The sequence below is a fragment of the Drosophila miranda genome, chromosome 2 (genome assembly GCF_003369915.1).
Source record: "Drosophila miranda strain MSH22 chromosome 2, D.miranda_PacBio2.1, whole genome shotgun sequence".
Lineage (NCBI taxonomy): Eukaryota > Metazoa > Arthropoda > Insecta > Diptera > Drosophilidae > Drosophila > Drosophila miranda.
This window is the reverse complement of record NC_046675.1, coordinates 23658859-23681052: the sequence shown is the minus strand read 5'-3', so window position 1 is coordinate 23681052 and position 22194 is coordinate 23658859. Positions and strand designations below refer to the sequence as shown.

Below are 22194 nucleotides of genomic sequence, written 5' to 3'. Positions count from 1 at the left end.
AGAGTGTGTGTATCTGCTAGTTGACGAGTAGATCCTGCAGATCTACTGGTTCACTTTCATTCGATATTCTCATTTATATATCGTATCAAAAGTTGTACTCAATTATTACAAAAGAACTACTATTTCAGTATGATATGGAATATATATAAATAGGTAATTTCACTGCTGCACTTTCGAATCAGCTCCGAGCGATGAGTATTTTGTGTCAGCATGCACTGGCAGTGTGTCCGCTCCGCCGCACAGGGTTCGGCGCATCCACACAGATTGACTTAAACATAACCTAACAAATGATATAGTATAGTACATAGTATGAATGTTGTTGCCATTGTGGCCCACACATCGTCACTGGCAGTGTGATTAGCTAAGCATTATGTTCGTTGTGTCGACAAGGCTCCAGCAATGTCCTATATCTCTCTCTCTCTCTCTCTCTATCTATTCTCATGTCTCTAATAACGAGTATGTACAACACAATATGTTCTTGACTATAGCTCTAGATATAGGTCTATGTTTAGTCAGTTTATGGAAAGAGGCGGAATTCGTTAACAAGATTTCTAGCTTACAAATATACGTAGTTTACAGGCGTCCCGTGGCGTTGCCGCCGCTAGTGTTTTGGCCCCAGGATACCTGGGGATGCGGATGGGGATTGCGAGTGGTCAGACGCAGCGAGTTGCCATCGCCGTCCTCATCGATTACATGCTCGTAGCCCTGATTGATAGTGCCCCCGCCATTAGAGCCATAAATTTGCTGTTAAATAAAAGATTATTTATCAGTTCTATGGCGGCGTTATCCTGATATAGAACTCACCTCTGGCGGAATGCCGTTCACATTGAACACATCTTTGATGCTAATGCCAGCATTCGAAACACGACCACTTCTCTGGTTGGGCAGACCACCATTGTTGTTAACCTAGGGAATGCACAAACCATCTTTGAATATCTCTCTCCTCAAGATCCTTCTTCTCTTCATTTCTTACCGGTGCCCCTGTGGTAATGCCGTACTCATTCTTCGCCCCCAGTGTTTGCATAGCCGACTTGCGTCTTTCGGCCATCACTGAATTCTTTCGCACCTCCAGTGCCCGTATGGTTTCGGCCCTCATGGTCAGCCGACGCGTGAGAATGGGCGTCGCAGGGTTATTCTCTGCATCGGCAGTGAGTTTGAGGAATCTTTTCTTAAATGCCACATCCAGGGTGCCTATTTGACGACGCGGCTGTCTGGCCTTCTCCAGGTTCTGGATGGTCTTGCGTCGGGCTATACGATCGGGTCCAGAACCAGAATCATTATCATAGTCCCCATCGATGCCCTGCAATCGCTGCAGATTCTTGACGATCTCCACAGCATGCTGGAAGGAAATACAAAGATGTAAGTGGATTGTGGCTTGGAAATATCTCCAGATATGTGGACTCACCTTATCTATAAGCTGATCCTGTGTGAGATCCTCCGATTTCTTTTTGCAAAAGTTCAGTTCAGTGGAGGCCAAAATATGCGAGATGGTGCCAAAACGATGGAACAACATGGCCGTAAATTGTATTACCAAAATGAGGGCAAAGAAGAACACAAAGACCAGACCTATGGGCTCCAACTGCAGATACTCCTTGGAGATGTGAACCTGTGAAATCATTGCGAATTAGTGGACTGTTCAGCAGAGCACCATTTGGGTTAGTGACATTGAACAATTTGATTGGTAGATTGGTAGATTGGTTTTTGGGCTCGGATAAATGGCTGAACATAATACCAATTGTCGGTGATTGTGGCATGTTGAAGTGTGATACCATTTAGGGGAGGTACGAGTAGGAGGTTATACGAGTATGTAGGAACAATGAAACATGCTTTTGTGGCTCCGCCAGCCATGGCTCTGGGCATGTGTACAGATAGATATCTTGGATTATACAGATATACTTAGTATATATGGCTTTCAGTTAACCGTGTTTCCTTTTTCATTGGGAGAGGAGAGGGGATAACTGTTAGAAACCATTGTGATGTCAATGTCAATGTGTGGTTGTAAGATTTGTTTTTACATGATGCACGAGTATTTATTTGTTTCGTATGATATGCCTGAACCATTAGGATGGGGTTCAACCAAGGGGGAGTACGTATAAGAACAAGAACAAAGAACATCATTAGCTTTTGGGGGTGATGTGGCATGTTGTGGTAAACATAGAGTGAGACAGAGAGTGGGACAGGCAGGAAGTTAGAGGAGGAGACAGACCCTTTTGAGGCACACGCAAACACGCAGAGTGGCTCAGTGGTTCAGTGATTCAGTGGTTAGATAGAACATCATATAAGTAACATTTTTTGTAAACCTCAGATGTCTCTTCGATATAGGTAATGTTCGTTTTAACGCCCAACGGCCAAATGATATGTAATTTATCCTTGTTCAGTTGCAACAAGAATACAATCAACACGAACAAGGCGTTGGCCATGAAAAACGCAAACACCGACTTGTTCCGCAGCTCAATCAGATCGGAGGCAATGCGGGCCTTCAAATCGTTCCACAAATTGGCAAAAGAAAGAAAACGAGAAAAACGAGAGTTGTGTTAGTACGGCATGCAGTGGTTTCTTTACCTCCTGGGTGGACTCGTCGTAGGTGATGTTGGTGCGGACGCCAAAGGGCCACTTCACGTGGATGTTGTCCTTGTTCAGTTGCAGCAGGAACACGATCAGTACAAACAGCGCGTTGATCATGAAAAAGGCGAACACCGACGAGTCGCGTAGCTCTTTCAGATCTTTTGCTATGCGGGCCTACAAGAGTGTTATGCGATGCGATTCGATTTGGTTTGGGGATCATTTTTTAATTTTTGTTAACAAAAGAAAGCAATACTCAAAGAAATGATAGATTCGGAGGACCGAATCTTCAGCTACCCTTGCAGATTGTATTAAAAACTGAAAAGATTCTCTCGGAATTAACTAGAAAAATACTTCAAACCGCATCTGCAAGGATACAAAGTCTCCCCCAACCAAAGCCCCCTTCCAAGACTCTTCGTAACATACCTGTTCCGCGGGATCATTGTCAATGGGATAGAGATACTGATCGATGAGATCTTTCCAGAACTGAATCTCGGTGCTCGACAAAAAGTCCACTTCGCCCTTGCGCACATCCGGATCCTCGATCCAGTAGGGGTTCGTGAGGAAGTCGCGCTCCTGCTTGGGCTCTGCCGAAGTATCCGAATCGGATACGTCCGACTCATCGCCAGATTTCTCCGCCACGGAAGTGAGCAGATGGTGATCCTTGGAGCCGCTGGAAGTGGTCCTGCGCCTGTTGTGGCGCGAGGCATGATGTCCATGAGGATCGACGGCGCTCTCGATGGTATCCATGCGCTGCTTGATCGTGTCCAGGGACTCGGCAATGGTCGTCAGCTGCTGCTTCTCGTCGGAGGTCTTTCCATGAGTGCAGAAGATGCAGCGGAAGAGTCCGGCGAGGGAGAACTCCACAGAGCCCTCCTCGTCGCCATTGTCGCCGATTCCGCTCTGCAGGAAGCTGAGCATGCTCTTCTGCTTGACCCGCTTCTTGGCCTCCTCGGTGGCCTTCTTTTCGGCCTCCAGCTCCTTCTTGGTCTTCTTGGCCACCACCTCGCGGGTGCCCCACGAGACGACATTCAGATTGATGATCGAGTAGAGGATGAGCAGCAGGTACATGGAGGGTATGGACAGCAGATAGATCAAGCCGCATGTTATGCACCAGAACTCCTGGGGATGCAAACATGCGGCTATGAAGAATGACCCCACCATGGATATCAAGAAGATGGCCGAGGGAGAACCTATCCCGTCCTCGCCCAACTGCAACGCCGTACCCACGATCACCGCCATCATAATCAGCGCATACGCAGTGGATAGCACCTGTGCCACAAATAGTTGAATGTTGGATTTGCAGGTGAAGCAGACGAACATGAAGGCCAGAATCGGAACGATGTTGTAGTGGAAGGAGGTCCAATTGTCGATGCGGAAGGCAGCCACGAAGGCACCCACCAACATAAGGAAGATCGTGCCGGGTCCCAGGATTGTGCCGCCCATCAACATCATCTGGTAGAAGATGTACAGCAGCGAGATGTTGTCGTTGATCTTGATCGTGCGCTTCGCGTCCGCCAGCAGATCCATGATATTGGCAATGGTCGAGGGTACCCAGCGACGTCGCTGGTTGTAGAACTCGTTGAAGCCCTCCGGACAATGGGTGTAGGCATCACTGGCAGCCGAGTACTCCACACGATAGCCGCGCTGGAGGAGCAGGGTGCAGAGCCAACGATCCTCGCCCTGATCGTACTGCACATAGTGCCGGGCCTCGTCCGATCGCGTCGTGTACTTCTTCATCACGTTGTCGTCCATCAGAGCCTTGCCACGGAACAGGGAGAAGCAGCCGGGGGAACAGAGCACACAGCCGATCATGTGTTCGGTGGCCTTCTGCAGCCAATGACCAATCGCGTACTCGAACAGCTGGTACCACACCATGGGCCCAGAGCCCACCGGATGGATGCGGCCACAGGCGGCGCCCAGATTCTTGTTCTTCTTCATCAGATCCACCAGCAGGGTAACCGCATTCGGCTTGAAGTCAATGTCTCCGTCCAGGGTCAGCAGGTAGGTGTTCTCCGCAATGGCATCCTTGCGATCCACCGATATGGGGAGCTCCATGAGGCGGTGTCCAAGCAGATAGTACATGTACATGACCTGGGACCAGCGCTTGCGATGACGAATACGGTCCTTGTCCTTCAGATGGGTAATGAACTTGGTCTTGCCGGGCAGTGTCCACACCAGGCGACCGCCATACGGGGTGGGATACTTCTTGGGTGGACGCAGCCGTATCGTGGTCTGATGTATCTCCGAGGCTGCCTCGTCCATGGTGGCAATCAAGAGCTTAACGAAACGATTGCATTGGATGTCATCGTCGCTGTGATCCGAGATCTCAAAGGCGTCATCGAAGAAGATGTGAGCTGGAAGAACAGTCAAAGGTTAGGCTCTATCGATGCAGGATTGATGGTGTCTTTACTCACTCTCAAACTCGTAGTAGTCCGGGTCTAGCACTCGCAAATACTTCTGGGCCACACGGCGCGCACACTGGTCCTCGTCCATCCGCATAATGCTCTTCAAGAACTCAATCATCTCGTCCCTGGTTTCATGCCACATGGTGGCACACGAGTAGATGCGGGTGATGTTGTCCGAGGACTTGATCGAGGGTTTATTCGGGGCGGAAGAGCGATCGGTGTGCACTGAGATGGTTTCGTAGTACTCATCGCCCTTTTCCTTTTCAATCTCCGACAGATCCTCCGTTTTCACGTCCGCCTGATCGTCGCGTCTTCGATTGAGAGCCATGGACTGATCAATCAGCAGGGAGGAGTACATGGGCTTCACAAACAGCTTCTCGGTGGTGGCCAGACGCTCGCACTTGGGCGTCCAGATGTGCAGGGCTATCCAGGTCTGGCTGAGGAGCCACAGGATCCACGCCCAGGCCATTTGTTCCGTCACAAAGTTGTTAAAGCGGAAGTTCGAGGGACTCGTGAAGAACAAATAGTCCGGTATGGTGTCGTGGAAGAAGCATGGATCATCGATGCGGATGCCACAGGCAGAAATCAGTAGGGTGACGGCCAGGGGAACGGTTAGGCTCACGGGGAAGGCATAGCTGAAGCCCTGGATGAGGATCTTGCAGGCGAACTTGCCAAAGATGTAGCACAAATAGGCGCCAAAGATCTGCAGGAGCAGGACATAGACCACCGTATTGTAGGCGGCGTCCACCTCGACCGTGTCTATGTTGGCCGATTCCAGGGTGTCGGGCAAGACTCCGCCCAGACCCGCTGGCAGCTCGTAGACAATGATCTTGTGCGGTCCGAAGGCGTCGCCGTACATGGCAAATAGATTGCCGGGCTCCTCGCCCTGGGCCCAGTAGATGAGCAAAGCGAGGCAGAAGAACAGCAGGATCTTCCAGATCGACAGGAACATGTGACAGAAGTAGCGCGTGTAGCGCATCTCCTCCTTGATGCGTCCCAGGGCTCGCACCAGGCCCAGAGACGACTGCGGCGACACGTAGTTCTCCCACCAGCCGCACGAGATCATCACACAGGCCACCGGAATGACCCACAGCTCCCGGCGGTTCTCCAGCAAAGGCCAGATGACGAGACCCGTCACCTGCGCCGCCACGGCCGCCAGATCGATGATGGCCTTGACGAACCGCTTGCCCTCCTTGGAGGTGCGCGAGAGCAGGCCAAAGATGCCTGGGATCACGCACAGGCAGTTGGTAAGCATCGCTCCCTGGATGGCATCGATCTGGGGCAGCACCACGAACATCAGCAGCGCCGTCCCCATCGCGTTGAAGCTCTCCATCAACCAGACGAACAGAAAGTGCCCCGTCCTGGGCACCTTGAAGGTCTTGAAGAAGCAGATGCGGGCGGATCTAATCAAAGCCCCAATCTCGGGCAGAGCATAGGCTATCATTAAAGCCCAGATCCAGGCCACTCGCTCCTCCTCCGGCAGACGCACCACAAAGCTTTTGTCGCGTCCCTAAGAGGTGGGGTGAAAGGGAATCGTTAATTTGGAATCTAAGTGGATTCGGAACCTGGTAAATGGACATACCAAGTCTTTGTTGCAGTACTCCATCTTCTTGTCCTTTCTCACTTGCGAGGTCATGAAGAGCATGGTGCCCTTGGCTATGACGCCTCCGCTTAAAACTATGATAAACGTAATTATATAGGCAAAGATCTTCAAGATCTTGATGGTTAGCTCTAGACACTCCTGATTCGCCGTGGATCCTGTTTCAATTTTGATCGGTGGATCCCGGAAGACATCCCAACCCTTTGTTTCTTGTATCGTACGTTGGCTGAAAGGATTGGATGATTGACAGATTGGAGGTTATTGAACAGCAGTTCCATCATACATAGATTAGAGATTCATGGAAGTAACAGATCTCTTCCAGTAGAAGGGAATAGGGGATGGGGATGTAAGCTATATATTTCACTCGACTGATCACTGCTTATTACGATGATCGCACACTGGGCCTTTGCTGGCTATATGATCTTCACTTCCGGCATTTCATTGCCTCGACTCGACTCGACCCCGCCCTGCTCTGAAAGTGATTGTGAAACAAGAGCCTAGACAGAGCTGGAGGGGCTAATTATACTGGTAGTTGTCTGGGCCTGAGACACTTTAGTTCCGGCTGTCTTTTGGCTGTTTGTTGGTGGTTCCCTCCATCTGGCCAGGCCAGCAATTTGCATAAATTTGGGGGAGAAGACCTACCTGCCGCCGTATATATCGTGTGTCAGAGGCGAGCTCTCGTCGTCGGTGAAGTTGTTGTCATCGCTATCGCCATGATCCCCGGGCGCCCCGGCTCCGGCCCCGGCACCCGGACCTGGCGGTGCCATCGGACGATGCCGCATTGCAGACATCTCCCACGGTTGCTGCTAGCCCCGTGCCCCGTGCTGGCCCAATCTTGGAGTGCGAATGGAGATGGCTCTGCAAATATGTACGAGTATGTTGTGCTGTTGTTGTTGCCTGCAATGAGTCGGAGAGTGGAAAATAATTGAGCCCAAGTCGCTGATGTCGATGTCGTGTCTCGATAAGCCGGTTTTAATGGATATGCAATTTATGGCCACACAATGGATGTGGACTCTGGCTCCCCAAGGACAAGCGTCCTTTGACCCAACCAGTCTGCAGTGCATACCGGTTTAGGTCTGGCTTGAACCTTGAAAGCTTCTTCCAGCTGGATTCCAGCTCTTACACGACTCCAATGGGTGATTCATCTCTCAAACATTTCGGACTCTTCCCCCCGTCCAGTGTCCAGTTCCCATCAAAACTTCACTTTCACTTTAGTAATTTTAGCTTAAAGTTAATTTATAAATTGTTTGGGGCTACAGCAATGCTACACGTAAGACTTATGCGCAACTTGACGCCGACTCTTGGATTCGGCTCGGACACGCCTCAGTTGTTCCACATGTGGCACGGAACTCAAGCTGCCTCTGGGGCTCTTCATTCGTTTTCTTGGAGTGTGTTTTTATGGTAATTAAGTACGATTACTCGTCTCACTGGCAGTTGCAACTAGCAAGCAGCCCTGCTGCTCGTATTGTTCTGTGCCAGAGAAGGCCTTGTGCCAGATTCTGGACCTAGTGCAATATTTATGATTATGTGGCAAATTGAAGATGATATTCCAATTGGTATTGGCAGGGTGATGGAAGCGAAGAGATTTCTGAAACCAAAACGAGCAAAGACTCAACAGAGGTTCTCCAGAAAGAACGTAAAAGAAGGTTTCCTTCGGACAAAGAAACGAAACTATAGTAAAGGTCGATCAAAATCACAAATGGGCAACAACTAAACTTCAGATCATAAACTTTAACAATTTATTTTCTTTAATCAAAGATTGATTACAAAGAGGGAAAACATTCATTACTTAAACTGGAACGTAAGACTTTCTTTGTAACCAATATTTAAAGAAGATGACGGGGAGTGTAGACTTAATAGATTGCTATAGGAAAGTCATAGAATATATCAGATAAACTTTCTGAGAGTTCCTTAGTCTTGGCCTTAGCCTTGATCTTGGCTGTGGAGGATACTGAAGAGGTTACTCGGGCGGCTACAGGAGCAGCTACAGGAGCAGCTACAGGAGCGGCTACAGATAAAGCGTTAGTTAGATAAATTTTTGATTCATTTACTGGTTCTTTTTCTTGAGCGGATAGCGGAACTTTAATTTTAGGACTGTCAGTTGTTTTGGCAAACCTCTGCTTGAGTTTTTCCATTAGCTTAATAGACAGCTCTTCGGGTGCTACGATATTTTTGCAAATGATTGGAGGATTGGAAGTGATTTTTGCTTGAGCTCCTCCTTGTTTTCTTGTCGTCATACTAGTAGATGGTGTCACAACATCAAAGTAATCAGAAGGTTCTTCTTCATTTTGGTCCTGGTTCTTGGCTTCAGGCTGGATTCCTGTGGTAGAACTTTTTTGGGATCTGTGTCTGCTGCCCATGCTAAGTGTCTTCACCAGATTGGATGGAGGATTGGATGGTACTTTTGGTTGGGCTCCTCCTTGTTTCCTTGATGGAACTGAACACTTGCGAAGCTTGGACGTCTTACTAGTAGATGGTATCGCAGCATCAGCGGAACCAGAGGGTTTTTCATGCTTATCTTGGCTCTGGGTGTTGGCTTCTTTGGTAGAGTTTTGCTTGGATCTGTTTCTGCTATCCATGCTGAGTGTCACCACCAGATTTGATCGCTCCTCCTTGAATTTGCCTTTGAGTATCTCCAGATCCTGCAACAGCAGCCGGTCGGCTGGCTGAAGCGACCTCTTCGAGTTAAGTACGCGCATGTCCCTGGTAATGGATACCTCGGACATGAAGACCTTCACCAGCCTCTTCAAGTGAACATCGAACTGCCGATCGGTGAGCACCACTGTCTTGGACCTCGCCTCCACCAGCCGAAAGCGGGCATCCACCAAGTCTTCTGGCTCCACCCGACTCTCGAGCGTTAGAGGCGGAAGCCGGACTCCGCCATCGCTCGCCAGGTCCACACTGCACACTTGGGCCACGTCAAAGCTCTTGGCAGCTGCCTTGCCAGTCGGGGCGGTCTTCACTGTTGAGGGAGATGTCTTGACAATTTTTGGGTTCTTTAACATGGTGTTTTTGTTGGTCTTCATAATTTAGCAGGGAATAAGCTTTGAAACAACTTTTAAAGTTTTTTTTAGAAAGTAAAGCGAGAAATTTTGTAACCGGTCAAAAACTATTGATTTGCTAGATCTAGAGTGTCTTTGAAAAACTAACTAGACTCAGAAACTGTTGTTTAAATTGTGAGTTATAAGGAGCATTTAGGGAACCATGGAGGAGTACTGCAGCACCTGAGACGGACTGGCAAACATGATGGCAATAGCTATCCAATCTTTATGAAATTGGTTAAAGGGTAAAGCAAATTGGACAAACAGATGAAATCAGATGGTCTGCAGCAAGAACAGCTGACTGCTCGAGGGATGCTGTGGGGTTTGCTACTGGCCACCCAGTCAAAGATTCTGCGCAGAAGGACGCCCAACGCGCGCGTCATAGGATGTGCCACCCCCAGTGGCCGGCACTCGGTGTCATCCACCCTCAAGAAGCAACGCACAATCTGGGTGGTTGGCTCGGGCGTGGGTGAGTGGGTGGGCGAGAGTGTGATAGTGTGTGGGTCGGGGTGGTTCGGGGACATGTGTGAGTGGGTGGGTGGGGATGCTTTCTGGGCAAAAGCGTAGAGGTGTGCCGCCCGTTTTGCGCTTTTTAGGGCAGGAACTAACGTGGCGTTACAACGGGACCGTGTGGCCTAAAGGATAAGGCGTCGGACTTCGAATCCGAAGATTGCAGGTTCGAGTCCTGTCACGGTCGTCTGCCCAACCTTTTTGTCGTACGGCTTCTACTCATTTGGGTCTTTTTCGCATTGAAATGTATGTCTGATTTGGTGTTTAAATTTTGATTTAATCACTGCCGTGGCATAATTTAGCATCTCGTTTGCTGGCAATTGGTAAATCATCTCCTCGTCTCCGCCTCCCCTATCGGTTTTATATCAAAATCAAAACCCGTTTAGTCTTCGATGTTCGACTCTTTGGCAATACAAAAATGCGAAATCAATTTGATATGGGAAAAAACATATATATACCTATACGTATATATGCAATTGAGCAACAAACAGTCGACAGACGCAGACGACAGTCGGCAAAAAACCAATTAAGTTGCCCCACTGCCAATGTGAGTCCAACAGAAATCTTGACTTCTCCACACAGATGACTCCCTTAAATGTCAAATGTCCGCTAGAATGGTTCTCCTCGACTGGTTGAACTTGGATTCATACATTTATACATTGTTTTTCATTCAGATATCATTCGATTTGTATTAGCCATGAAAGAATTATGCGATGCGGGAGCTTAACTTGAGAATATGGCTTGAGATATACTCGTATCTATTTGTTTCAGAAACTAGTTGGGAATTATCGGGTTTTGTTATCATTTTGTTTAAGCCATCTAATGAGACATTAATCTGAGCATCTGAGGAGTGGACAACAACCTAAATTAATTGATAATTAGTATGTCAAAAGCGGATTTAGGTTGAATGTTAAAGAAGGAACAGCTGACATCTCAATTGAACTGGGAACTATCATTCTCACTGAAACCTTAATCCAATTTCTATCTGAAAGTATCTCCACTTCACTTCCGAACCTCCACAAACAATACCTAGATGCTTAAAGAAAAGCACAACCAAGCGACATGAACTCTGATAACCCTTGGACAACCTCAACATGGGCATAGTGCTGGTGCTCGTAGTACTTTTACCCACATACCATAAGTACGTGTCTGCCATACCAAATATGACCTAAGCTGAAGGAAATTCAAGACAACTCAGAAACGCAGATAATTAAGTATTCATGTCAATGCGTTTAATGAAACACGAGGGCCAGAAAGATCAAGTCGAAAAAGGATTACACAGCCCACAATTAAGGCCAGAGAAACATACGAGTATATGAATTCTTAGATCTCTGATAGAGTGTATCGAACCGGTTGGACAGGAAGGCAAGCGGGCGAACTGGAGCGGGGTCCATGGGCGGGGGCCAGGGCGGGCCGTGGACTGTGGCTCCATTGTGGAGCGACTGCTACCCACAACAGACAATGGGGCACAGCTGCAGGCGTTTTGGCGATTTAATAATTTTCGTCTGTTGTAATCACATTAGCGCCTGTTTTGGGTGGAGGAGAGAGACACAGAAAGAGAGAGACAGAGAGAGAGAGAGAGAGGACTGTGTGTTGCAAAGTGAATGGATATTGAAATAATGGACACATACCACAAGCGATACAGATACAAATATAAATACATATGTATCCCTATATCTGAATGAATGTTTTTGGGTTTTTTTCTTGTGTTTAGTTCCAAGACTCGTTACCCGCCAAAGAAGGCAAACAATTAAAACCCGCGCTCCACCAACAGACAGCAAGAAATAAAAAGTGAAAGTCCAGATACAAGTACAAATAAATGTTATAGAAAAAACTGTATACAATCTATGAGATACCTGGCCACAGATACAGATACAGCTGCAGCTACAGGCCACAGCCACTGCTCACTGGGGCTGCAACTGGTGGCGCATAAATTGATTGCTACATTTAAGCCAACTAGTCAAAACGGGAACACGGCCGAACCGGCCCAGACCTGGGCCACGCCAGGCAGCAGCTGCCGGACTGCTGCCGGACTGCTGCTCGGACAACCAGTTTTCGGTGGCCAGCAGGAAAAGCAGCCGCCTCTTGGCCAAGCCAAGAAATATGCGCCAATAAGAGTAAAATTGTAAATTGCAATCGAAGCAAGCCGGAACGGAACGAAACGACATGGTGACATGGCTGAGATGGGGAAGGCAGGCTCTGATTCGGTGGCACGGTAGCAGGGGTTCCATGGGTGTGGGTTCAATGTGCAGTGGTCAGATCACTGGAATTGACCATTTAAGTTATTGATTTATGCATGCTACGGCCAGAGTGGCTGCGCTGCTGCCTGAAGGTTGTTCGCGATCTAACAGGCAGGAATGCCACCTTGAGGGGATTGGCTTGTATGAATCATAGGTATAGATCTTTGGCCATACGAGTATTCCTAGAAATTAACCTAAGTTCAGTTAAAGCAAAGCATTTGCCAAGCTCGAGGCGGTTTATGGGGATAAAGAGATTCTAAAAGAAGCTATGTATTCTGGGAATGATTAATAGATCTACTTGACTCTACAAACAGGCCAGTATCTATGGAAGTATCTTTATGGTATCTATGGCTATCATCTGTAGAAAAGTTTCAATTAACATTCGACTGATAATTTACATTTAAAGCTAATGAAACAAATATACAAAATTCGAAGTTCCAGCTTTTCAAACCAGTAAAGGGAAAAGCATAAACTTTCTGTGATATATATTGTCTATAAACAAAACTAAAGTTTTACTGAAGCTGTCTTAAACACGGAACTGTTATTGAGAAAGTCTTGGACCATATTCTGAAGAAGCTGTTGGTTGGCGAAGCCCTCTATCCACAAACTTGTTTCCAATATGAACCTAGCATTTCAATGATGAATCACATAAGATAATGGATCCAAAAGAACTCCTAAAAATATATATATAGGACATTACTATAGCCCTACCTCCTGGCTTCGCTTCTGAGCCATAAAAAAAGACACTTTAACTTCTTGCCAACTCATTTTTTTTAAGTTCCTTCAACTTGTTTTGTTTTTTCTGTTTGTCTGTTAAGCATTTTACCGTTATATCCGTGCAAATAATATACAAAGAAACAACACAACCTTTCGACTTGGAAGTGCAGCAAAATGATATGTGACTCACCAAAATATTTTTTGGGTACAACACAAGAGAGTTTTTCAGTTCACAAACTTTTCAGCCAATTAAAAGGCATTAAAATGCAAGAATTACAATGCTATTGAGGGATTCATGTGGCAGATACAGATACACACTCGGATGTTGTGCATCTATAAACTGATTTGAAATGAGTCACAGTAGAGCTTAATGTTTGGTTTTTACGTTATGCGTAATTTCAATATCATCTTTCGTGCTCTTGTGCACTCGTGGTCTGAGAATGATTTGTCTCTTGTTTGGATGGGGACTGGGGGCTTTCATTGATGACTAAATTGAAGGACTTATTCATGAATCCACTGATGAGTTGTCAAAATTAATTATTTAACATAGTAATCATAGTGAAATATGATTTAGCCTTGAAATTGGTAAAAGGTGTTCCCCCACAAACTTCAACATCAATTATGTTTCGTTTTAACGATGTTTGAGTGTATTTTTGAAGCTTAAAGTGAGAGAAAATAAACGTTTGCTGGCGCTTTTGTTGGGCTGTGGGGAAGAAGAGTAAACAGCAGATGAAGAAGCGAGAGATACAACAAAGAGAGACCGAGCAGACCTCGAGACTGTGAGATTGCGGTGGAGGTGGAGGCGTGTCAACAAATGTGATTGGAAATGCCAAACAGATGATTTGGCAGCTATATACGAGTACATATCTACATATGTATGATCTAGAGAAGATCTTGGGATGAAAATAAGCGTATTTCCTGAGAAAGAAGCTTAGCAAAAACCCCACAAAGTTTTAGCCAGTCTCTGCTAAATGCCAAGAAAATGGTTTGACTTGAGATGCCTTGCTAATTTAATTTTATAATTTATAGAACAAGTTGCTCGGTTTTTGGGTGTGTTTTCGGATTCAGGGGAACGGGTTTTTCGCCACTGAGGGACTCTGGTCTCTGCGCAAACAACACAAATCGTTTCCAAGTCTGAAATGCTAAATAGCCAGAGCCACACGGCCAGATGGGGATAGGGGGGAGGCCCCTTAGGCTGGTGGTTGGCTGCAACCTTATAAGAAAGCAAAAGTGTTGCCAAAGTCTTACAGAAAACCCGTTAGTACGCCTCCCCCAGCCCACTTCTGTTGCCAAAGCAGAAGAAACAGAAGCAGTAGAAAAGAAAAACATAAAACTGACAAACGGAATAGAAATAGAAAGAGATTTGTGGTATGGCGCATAACTTTCACATGCCTTGGGTCTCTATAAGAAAATTGTACAGCTAAAGCTGCTGCTGCTGCTGCTGCTGCTGCGGCTGCGGCTGACGATGACAACGATGGAAACAACGACAGCGATGGAGACGACGATGACGATGAAATGGCACAAAAGAAAAGGCCAACAGATCGTATGATGTTTGGCCCAGTAGCTGTAGCTGTGCCTCTCTCACAGATAGCGAGAGTGAGTGAAATGTAGAAGTGAATGTTGTTTGATTTCGGCTTAAAGAATAAAGAATATCCCAAATGGCGTTGGGCAGCGACAAACACTTTTTGAATAGACAGTTTCACTTGGTATCATATATATTCTGCTGCTGCACTGGTATTCGCCTGCGTGGCTCACTAATTTTTAAAATTTGATTTCTTTTTCATTAATTTGATTTCTTCTCTTTGCTTGGCTTTTTGGCTTACTTATAAGTATTGGCCGTGTGTTGGTTAGCCGTCGTTCGTACTCGTGAATATGTATATATGGCTGCATAAAACGCTTTTAGCCAGATACCGATACCCACACACAAACACACTCTCTCAGGCACATACACATGCACGTACAGACACAGAGACGACTACGCATGCGCGCACGTACCGTTTTGTAAGACGCAGACGTGATTATTATTTCTCTTTCTACCTTTTTTCCGTTCCGTTCCGTTCCGTTTCGATCCGCGACCAAGCTCTTTTCGGGTTCGTTGTCTTCGCCAAACTGAATTGAAGTCTTTCGTTTTTGCCCATTGGAAGTGGCCGTCGTCGCTGTCGCTGTCGCAGTGACTGGAAATGAATTTTTATGAGAGCCGTTTTTACTGGGATTGTTGTCTGGCTATTACTTGTTTTTGTTTTTGTCTTTGCTTGTTGCTGTGCTGCGGACTGGTGAGTGGTAACGGTACGAGTAGGCTGGAAGTCCTCCAAATAAACCTGTGTCCATAAGCCACTATAAGGCTTTATATCTTTATATCCTTCTACCATCAAGTTAAGTGAAAGTTTTGGATAACGAACTGGATGTTTCATATATGTTTGTATGATAATTGACAAAATTCCTTTCATATAAGGAAAATCCTAACCTAATTTTATTCCACTAAAATCCATATCTCCATTACTCTCCCCCAAATGTACCGTTACTCTCAAAAAAGTACCGCTTCAGGTTCTGTAGCGGTCTCTCTCCTTCATTCTCTCTTTCCTCCCTGTGAATGTGTTTGGGATTATAATTTGCATGCCTTTATTTCTTTCGTTTTTTGCGACAAGTTTGGTCGAGGTCGTCTGGTTTCTTGTTTTATTTCTTACTTTTCTACAGCGCCGCTTTCTGTCGCGCCTGCGCTGCTCCAGTATACCGTTTGGAGAGCGGCGTTGCACTTGGAAGTCGATGGCGCTGACTGGAACGAAACAAAGAGAGCATGCGCAGCAGCGCCAGACATTCAAGAGTAAAATTATTGTAGTAATTGCAGTATGGGAATAAAAAATAGTAGAATGTAGGCAATCAAGTTAATTTTTTACACAATACGTAAAAACAATACAAATTACTAAATAAAAGCTGTAAAAGTTTAAATAAAATTGTATTCCAGTTGAACACATTTAAAATCTCCCCGTACCTATCGATAGTGAAACATAAATCGATATTTTGTGCCATTCCAAGTTTTTACGATGGTGTGGCAGGGCCGTCAGATCTGTCAGGCCGTCTGTCAGTTTTCAAAATGGACGTAATAGATTCGTAACGTATTAAGATATTACCAAACAATAAGATTTAAAAATCGTTATGTGTCAAAACTGTATTTTTTATATTTTAGGCTTTACAGAGAATGGAAAAACTATAACAATAAATTGTACTTACATATCTATATATACATACATATGTATGTATTAGACTTTTTTATTAAACAATTTTAGCAGAAATTTAAAAAGCTTAACCTTTTTTTCAACTTCACTTTAATGTGCATTCTCTAAATTGTTTATTATATTTCCAGTAAGGTGAACGTGAATGTAAATAGAGTATATAATCACGTATACGGCACATGATTTTCATATCAAATAATTATGAATAAATGTATATTTCTACGGTTTTTAACCATCGATTTTTCGATTTTTTCATGTGGGGATTCAGGTTCTAGTGGCGTCATTAAACACATTTACATTCCAATATAAATTTTATTATATATAGCATACTCTAGACCATAGATAATATATATACGAATTGAAGGAATTTTAAAAACATTTAGAACTTAACGACTAGAAGAAATATAACTTCTATTCAGTGGTGCCCCTTGTGCTATTTTCTGGAACTACGTTATTTTACGAATGTCGAATTCATGTCAATCAACACACAAATTCTACATGTGCAGCCTGAAAGCATGCAGCAACTATTTAATGGAACCAATACGCCATCTAGTGATAGTCAGTGAACTAACGCAACGCGGAATTGGTACGGACAAGGCACAGTGGGCATTATATGCCAGGAGAGGCCTGAAATTTAGCAGAAAAACTATATGTCAATGGAATTTCACGATTTTCCTATTGGAAATGATAATCAAATCTCTCAAACAATCGGGACGATCCATTCTTTCTGGAAAGACGTGAGTTCGTCATATTTACAGCCCATTTTAATTTAATCCTTGTCATTCTTGCTCTCATTAAGAAATTGGATAAATTTAATATGTATTAGAATAAACCGTAAACAATATTTAAACAAATTAGCAATAAAAATGTTGTTTCTGTTTTTTATTTTCTCCATAGTTTTAATATAATTATTATATTTTTTTATGATCACATGCTTTGATTTGTTCCCTTTCACAATATTCGTCAGCAAATGTCTCTGCCTTGCGGTTAAATGTGAATTGATCAGGGCCTGTGCTTTCTAGAGAAAAGCACAATCCCTTGGATTTTCGTAGGATTTATGCGTTCTCACTCACTTGTTGCGTTGAGCTTGTGCTGCTTCTGATGGACTCCTCCGGTTCGCTCAATGCGAAGAAAGGTCTGTTCCTACGATGCTACTTGCAATTTTTTCCATCTTTCAAAAATCGGCTGGTCATCTCTTGGAGGTCTTCCCTTTTCTTCTCTTTTGCTCTACCGCGATGATGCGTGTTTATTTGGCAGAGGAGAACATTTCGCTACGAAGCTTTGAAAGTAGGTATATTCTATAAATCCCTTAACCACACCAGTTTAGTTGTAGGGGCCTTAGTCATTGATAACCAACGACTGTTGCCATCTATCTGATTTTTGGATTGGAGGTACTTTGCACAACCATCGAAAGAATCCAACGGAAAAGTCCCACTCAGTCGCTTGGACAGTGGCTACAATGAAAGGGCGGACGAAGGTGTCAAACCACTAACAAACGCAGTGCAAGAGCAGGAGAGATTGGTCTGACGTCACTCTGGCCCCATTATCTCATATATGTACTCCTCGCGCTAGCACTGCATTGATTTCCCAGAAGTACTCAAATAGTATGTTTGTCAAACACAATGTCCCCCCTACGACACCCCACCCCATTCATCGTCAAATGGATCCGTCCTTAATAATGAAAGAGAGATAGAAGATATATTGCATTAGTATAAAAAACAAAAATGTAGCGGGAAACAATGGATCCGTTTAATGATAATATCTGCCGGGTTATAGGAAAAGACATCATTAGGTACAGTCCGAAAATATTTTGATACTCGTCTGTTATATGTACTTGTATAAAATGTAAAGGTACCTGAGGGTATCATACCAAAAAATCAAATTCAAATAAATTGACAGTTAACCAATGTAACAATATCATTTCCACGAAATGCCCACCGCATCATTCATTATCCACTTTTTGTTGGGTCTTTTGAGAACTTCTCAGGCATCTCTGTGGAACTGGGTCACACAAACACCTGTAAGAGCAGAAACTCACACACCAATGCAAATATTATGAAATCCCCCACCGCCACGAAAGAAAGCAAGTTTAAAACCACAAACATGACTCCGTATCGTCGTACCGTCGTACCGCCACCGCCACCGCCACCAAAACCAAAACAACGACAACAACCATTTCTCCAGCAGATTCACTCTTGATGATTATACTGGTGAGCTTTTGTTGTACGAGTATGTTTCGGTTTCGGGGCCTGGGACCTGACTGCTGACCCAGCTCCTCCTCCAGCCCATCCACTGGCCGGCTGTTTTGCTTTCCTTTCATTATCGAGCGGCAAAATATTGGTTAAGCAAGCAAGCCAAAAGCAATGAAAACGAAACAAACTACAATTCGGTGGGCTGAGGCTCCACACAAAAGGGCGAAGATTGGATACCCTAAGAAGCAACAGAACAACTGAATATACCTGAACTGAAATGCACCTTGGTTTAGAATTAAAAACTATTAAGTAATGATCCCATCATCGTGACGTTATAGCTGTGGGCACTCCTAAGCTTTCATCCAGGAATTGTTCAAGTTCCAAAGCACTCTTCCAAAGAAATGGACCTGCCTGTAAGAGAATTTTAACCAAATTCCCAGCGTGACCAACAAATGACGAAGGCGATGCGCCAGCAGCATCTTCATCTCCTCGTTCCCAAAAACAAAGCAACAAAACCTCCATGAGATCATGATCAGAACCTTAACTTAAAGCTCATTACGATGCCTATCAAGTGGGAGACGGAGCAAAGACAAAAGACAGCAGACAACGGAGAGGTAGTACGGTAGATGTTGAAGAAGAAGCGTGGGTACAGCAGGCGAAATAATGAAGCTGAATCGCCTGCATGACAATGATTATTCCAAGCCAGCCGAAAAAGAAATGAGCAGGCGGGAAAGGGGGGGGAAAGACAAGATCGAGAAAGGGACAGAGACAGCCAACCCGCAGCATTGGCCATCCCACTCCCACTCTCACTCCCACTCGAGCTGAAGTTGGGAACCGAGCCGCTGTCAGCTTTTTAAGAATATTTGGGCCAAAGCGCCAAACGTAAACAAAACAAAACGGAAAAAACCTCAAAAGATGATGATGATGGTTACTTAACAATCTCGAACAATAAATGAGACCCAAATATGCGTGTGTATGTGTGTGCGGGTGTGAGTGATTTGGGTGGGTGCCCGCCCGGTGCAAGTTCTTGTAGGTGTTGTGAAATCATATAAAGCGAGAGAAGGATGAAGGGGAATGCCTGTGCCTAGGGCCTTACCCGATTTGACTCATCCAATTACAGCTTAAAGGAAGTTTCACTGTAATTCGGGAATGATCTTAACGTGGAAATCCGCAGGGATCGATCTTAACTCAAAATTAGACTTAACAATTCACTGAATATTGTAGACATGTGGCTATAATTAGGCTGTATACATATGTACATAGTTCTATGTAATATTATACAATTATTTTCTCAAAGTTCTTGAGTTCTCAACTCCCATTAGTTCTAAGAAAAGTAAAATCTAGACAAATAATAACTAGTTTCTTCTATTCTACCTACGATGTACGATTATGTGGTCAGGAATACCTCTGGAGTCTAGACCTTTCTCTACATTCTCCTTCTCTACGATCAGACCTCCCTCCCATATGATGTCATTTTGGAGGTGACCAGCTTCTATACGTGTATACAATAGCATTTTTTTTGGGGGTTTCCTAAGCATAATTTATATTCGGGTATTGCCTCTCTTTTGGGGGCTTACGCTTGCTCTTTCGCCAGCGACTCACACTCGTCGCTGCCTCCTCCATAAGAAAGTCTCCTCCGTCTTTCATATCCCAACGCCCCAACGCCCCGGCTGCCAAGCTCCCCATCTCCCTCGCTCTCATCTTGGCTTTGCTTTTCAAAGTTTTCGTCTCTCTCCCACTCTCTGAGACACAATTTGCAAATGAGTTTTTGGTTGATTCTTTTGGCTTTGGGCTCTGGGCTCTGGGCTCTGGGCTTTGGCTTTGGGTTAATTAGTGAGTATCTTTCCTCAGCACGCACAACAAAAACAACACCAATAATGTTTTAGTATCTGTATGTGTGAGTGAGTGTGTGTTTGTGTTTGTGTGGGTAATGGCGGCGGCATTGCTGTTCTTATTAGCGTTGTACGCTGAAGCTTTTAAGCTTAAGCCTGCCCCGAAAATCTGGGTCACTAGTGTCGTTAAAGCTTAACGGTGTGTGTGTGCTGTGTGTGTGTGTGTGAGAGTATCTGCGAGTCTGTGTGAGTGCGCAAATTAAATATTCACAGCGTTGGTTAAGCAAATAAAATCTCCATTCCATCCAAAGTCGCGGCTCTGTTGTTGTGGTCATACCATTCCAACAACGATGTTGGTGTTGTTGCATTTCCTTTTGGCCACTTTTGCTGCCGCTGACGGTTATTTAGCCGTTTAGCCTTAGCCTGAACAATCGGAGATTGTTCGGCGCATGAAAGTGAATCAGAATGTCTTAGTTGTTTCTGCTGTAGCCGCGTCTGCTTCTGCTTCTGCCTCTGCCTCTGCTGATGATGATAATGATTCTTTGCAAAGCAAATGAGATCAAAAGTGGGCTTAAGTCGCATCTCTTTAACCTGAATATGTCAACCGTGCTTTTTTGCATTTTTTGGCAGAAGAAAGGTAGAAAAAGCCACGCAGCGCATTCGGCTCTTAATGGCAAATATTTGTATACCCCTTTGTTGAATTTATTGTAAACATTGTAAAGCGAAAGAACGACTTAAGCGGAAGATAAAGAGGAATGAGGTCTATAGAATGGACATCGGAAATGATCTCGGAAGATTAAGCAACTGATGTGAAAGTCTTTTCCAAGACATTTCAATCTTCGGAACAAAGGAATACCATCAGATCGGGAATGCAAAAGCAGATCTTATAGTACCAGTAAAAATATTCTTAAAAAAATGAAATCCTGATCAGAATGGTTCAAAAGCAATAAAGTGAGATTCTATGGCTCTACATATGAATTTACTTTGATTTTTGATGCCTCTTTCAATTGAAAATCTAATACATTTGGAATGATTTCCAACATCTAAGACCTTAGTACTTTTGAATATAAATTCATTACATCTGCAGAGGTATTCTAAGCTACAGAATCTTTATTGATTCTATTTAATTTTGGTTAAAAAATTCTGGTTACATTCTTTGTGTAAATCATTCATTCCGTTGGGCAAACTTAAGTGTCGATTTGTGAAAAAATAATGATACAAGACAACAAAATCATTCTGTTTGCCGTGGGCGTTCCTTGTTATGAGTTATACGTATGAGATGGCCAGACGGTACGAGTATTTCGGGTGTAGATTCCGTCAGCCGTTGGCTACAAAGAGGTGTGCCCTGACCCAATTTTTTCTCCTCTCTCTGCCTGCTTTATTTATTCACGCATGAGCTCAGCGGCCCACGATGGCCAGAAAAGATCCGGCGAAAGAGTTGGCTGATTTTATAGTTCCATGGGAATAGTAAAAGCATTCAGAACCCTTTCCCTCGCAGGATGTCATTAAGCAAACACCCATTTTTGCATCATTCCTGGACCCATACCTGTGTACGAGTCTTGGGTTTGGAAGCTATTGGTGGCAATAGAGGCAGATACACAATGTCAAAGGACGGAGAACGGTGAAATTTACAATTTTATGGCGGACTTTAAGTGGAAAATGGCCAACAGTCAGCGACAGCATCGGCAGCGGCGGCAGAAATTTTATGGCCATGACAAAAGACGGCCCGACGACAAATGTTGCATCCGCATTGCTATTGCTGCCCCTGCCTCAGACCCTGCTGCTGCTGCAGCTCTGGCTCTTTCTGTTACTCTTGGTCTTGCCCCTGAAGAGTCGTAAATCATGCGGCAATGTTTTGCATG

General features: G+C 44.8%; 2 protein-coding genes and 1 non-coding gene across 6 annotated transcripts; 1 reads left to right on the top strand and 2 right to left on the bottom strand.

Annotated features, from left to right (window-relative positions):
* Positions 1-6: 6 nt before the first annotated feature.
* LOC108156158 (chitin synthase chs-2) lies at positions 7-15203 on the bottom strand. Of its 4 annotated transcripts, none has more exons than XM_017287482.2 (10): positions 15116-15203; positions 7213-7467; positions 6553-6796; positions 4980-6480; positions 2989-4919; positions 2563-2739; positions 1406-1606; positions 974-1339; positions 805-906; positions 7-744 (listed from the first exon to the last, which is right to left on the bottom strand). In XM_017287482.2, the coding sequence occupies exons 2-10, from the start codon at positions 7359-7361 to the stop codon at positions 574-576; spliced, it is 4842 nt and encodes a 1613-aa protein (XP_017142971.1). In that variant the 5' UTR covers positions 7362-7467; positions 15116-15203; the 3' UTR covers positions 7-573. The 4 variants fall into 4 exon arrangements, with proteins under 4 accessions (XP_017142971.1, XP_017142972.1, XP_033244515.1 ...); XM_017287483.2 differs by having other exon boundaries at positions 15074-15178; XM_033388624.1 differs by lacking the exon at positions 2563-2739 and adding an exon at positions 2301-2477 and having other exon boundaries at positions 15074-15178.
* On the bottom strand, positions 8287-9715 carry LOC108156160. The gene has a single exon (XM_017287488.2). The coding sequence runs from the start codon at positions 9594-9596 to the stop codon at positions 8424-8426; it is 1173 nt and encodes a 390-aa protein (XP_017142977.1). The 5' UTR covers positions 9597-9715; the 3' UTR covers positions 8287-8423.
* On the top strand, positions 10236-10308 carry Trnar-ucg. The gene has a single exon. It is a non-coding gene; the product is annotated as a tRNA-Arg (tRNA).
* Positions 15204-22194: the final 6991 nt, after the last annotated feature.

Coding starts and splice junctions, on each gene's coding strand:
- LOC108156158 (XM_017287482.2), bottom strand. CDS start 7,361: ATGTCTGCAATGCGGCATCGTCCGATGGCACCGCCAGGTCCGGGTGCC. Junction 4,920..4,979: donor GGACTACTACGAGTTTGAGA/GTGAGTAAAGAC, acceptor CTGTTCTTCCAG/CTCACATCTTCTTCGATGAC. Junction 1,340..1,405: donor AGGATCAGCTTATAGATAAG/GTGAGTCCACAT, acceptor ATTTCCTTCCAG/CATGCTGTGGAGATCGTCAA.
- LOC108156160 (XM_017287488.2), bottom strand. CDS start 9,596: ATGAAGACCAACAAAAACACCATGTTAAAGAACCCAAAAATTGTCAAG.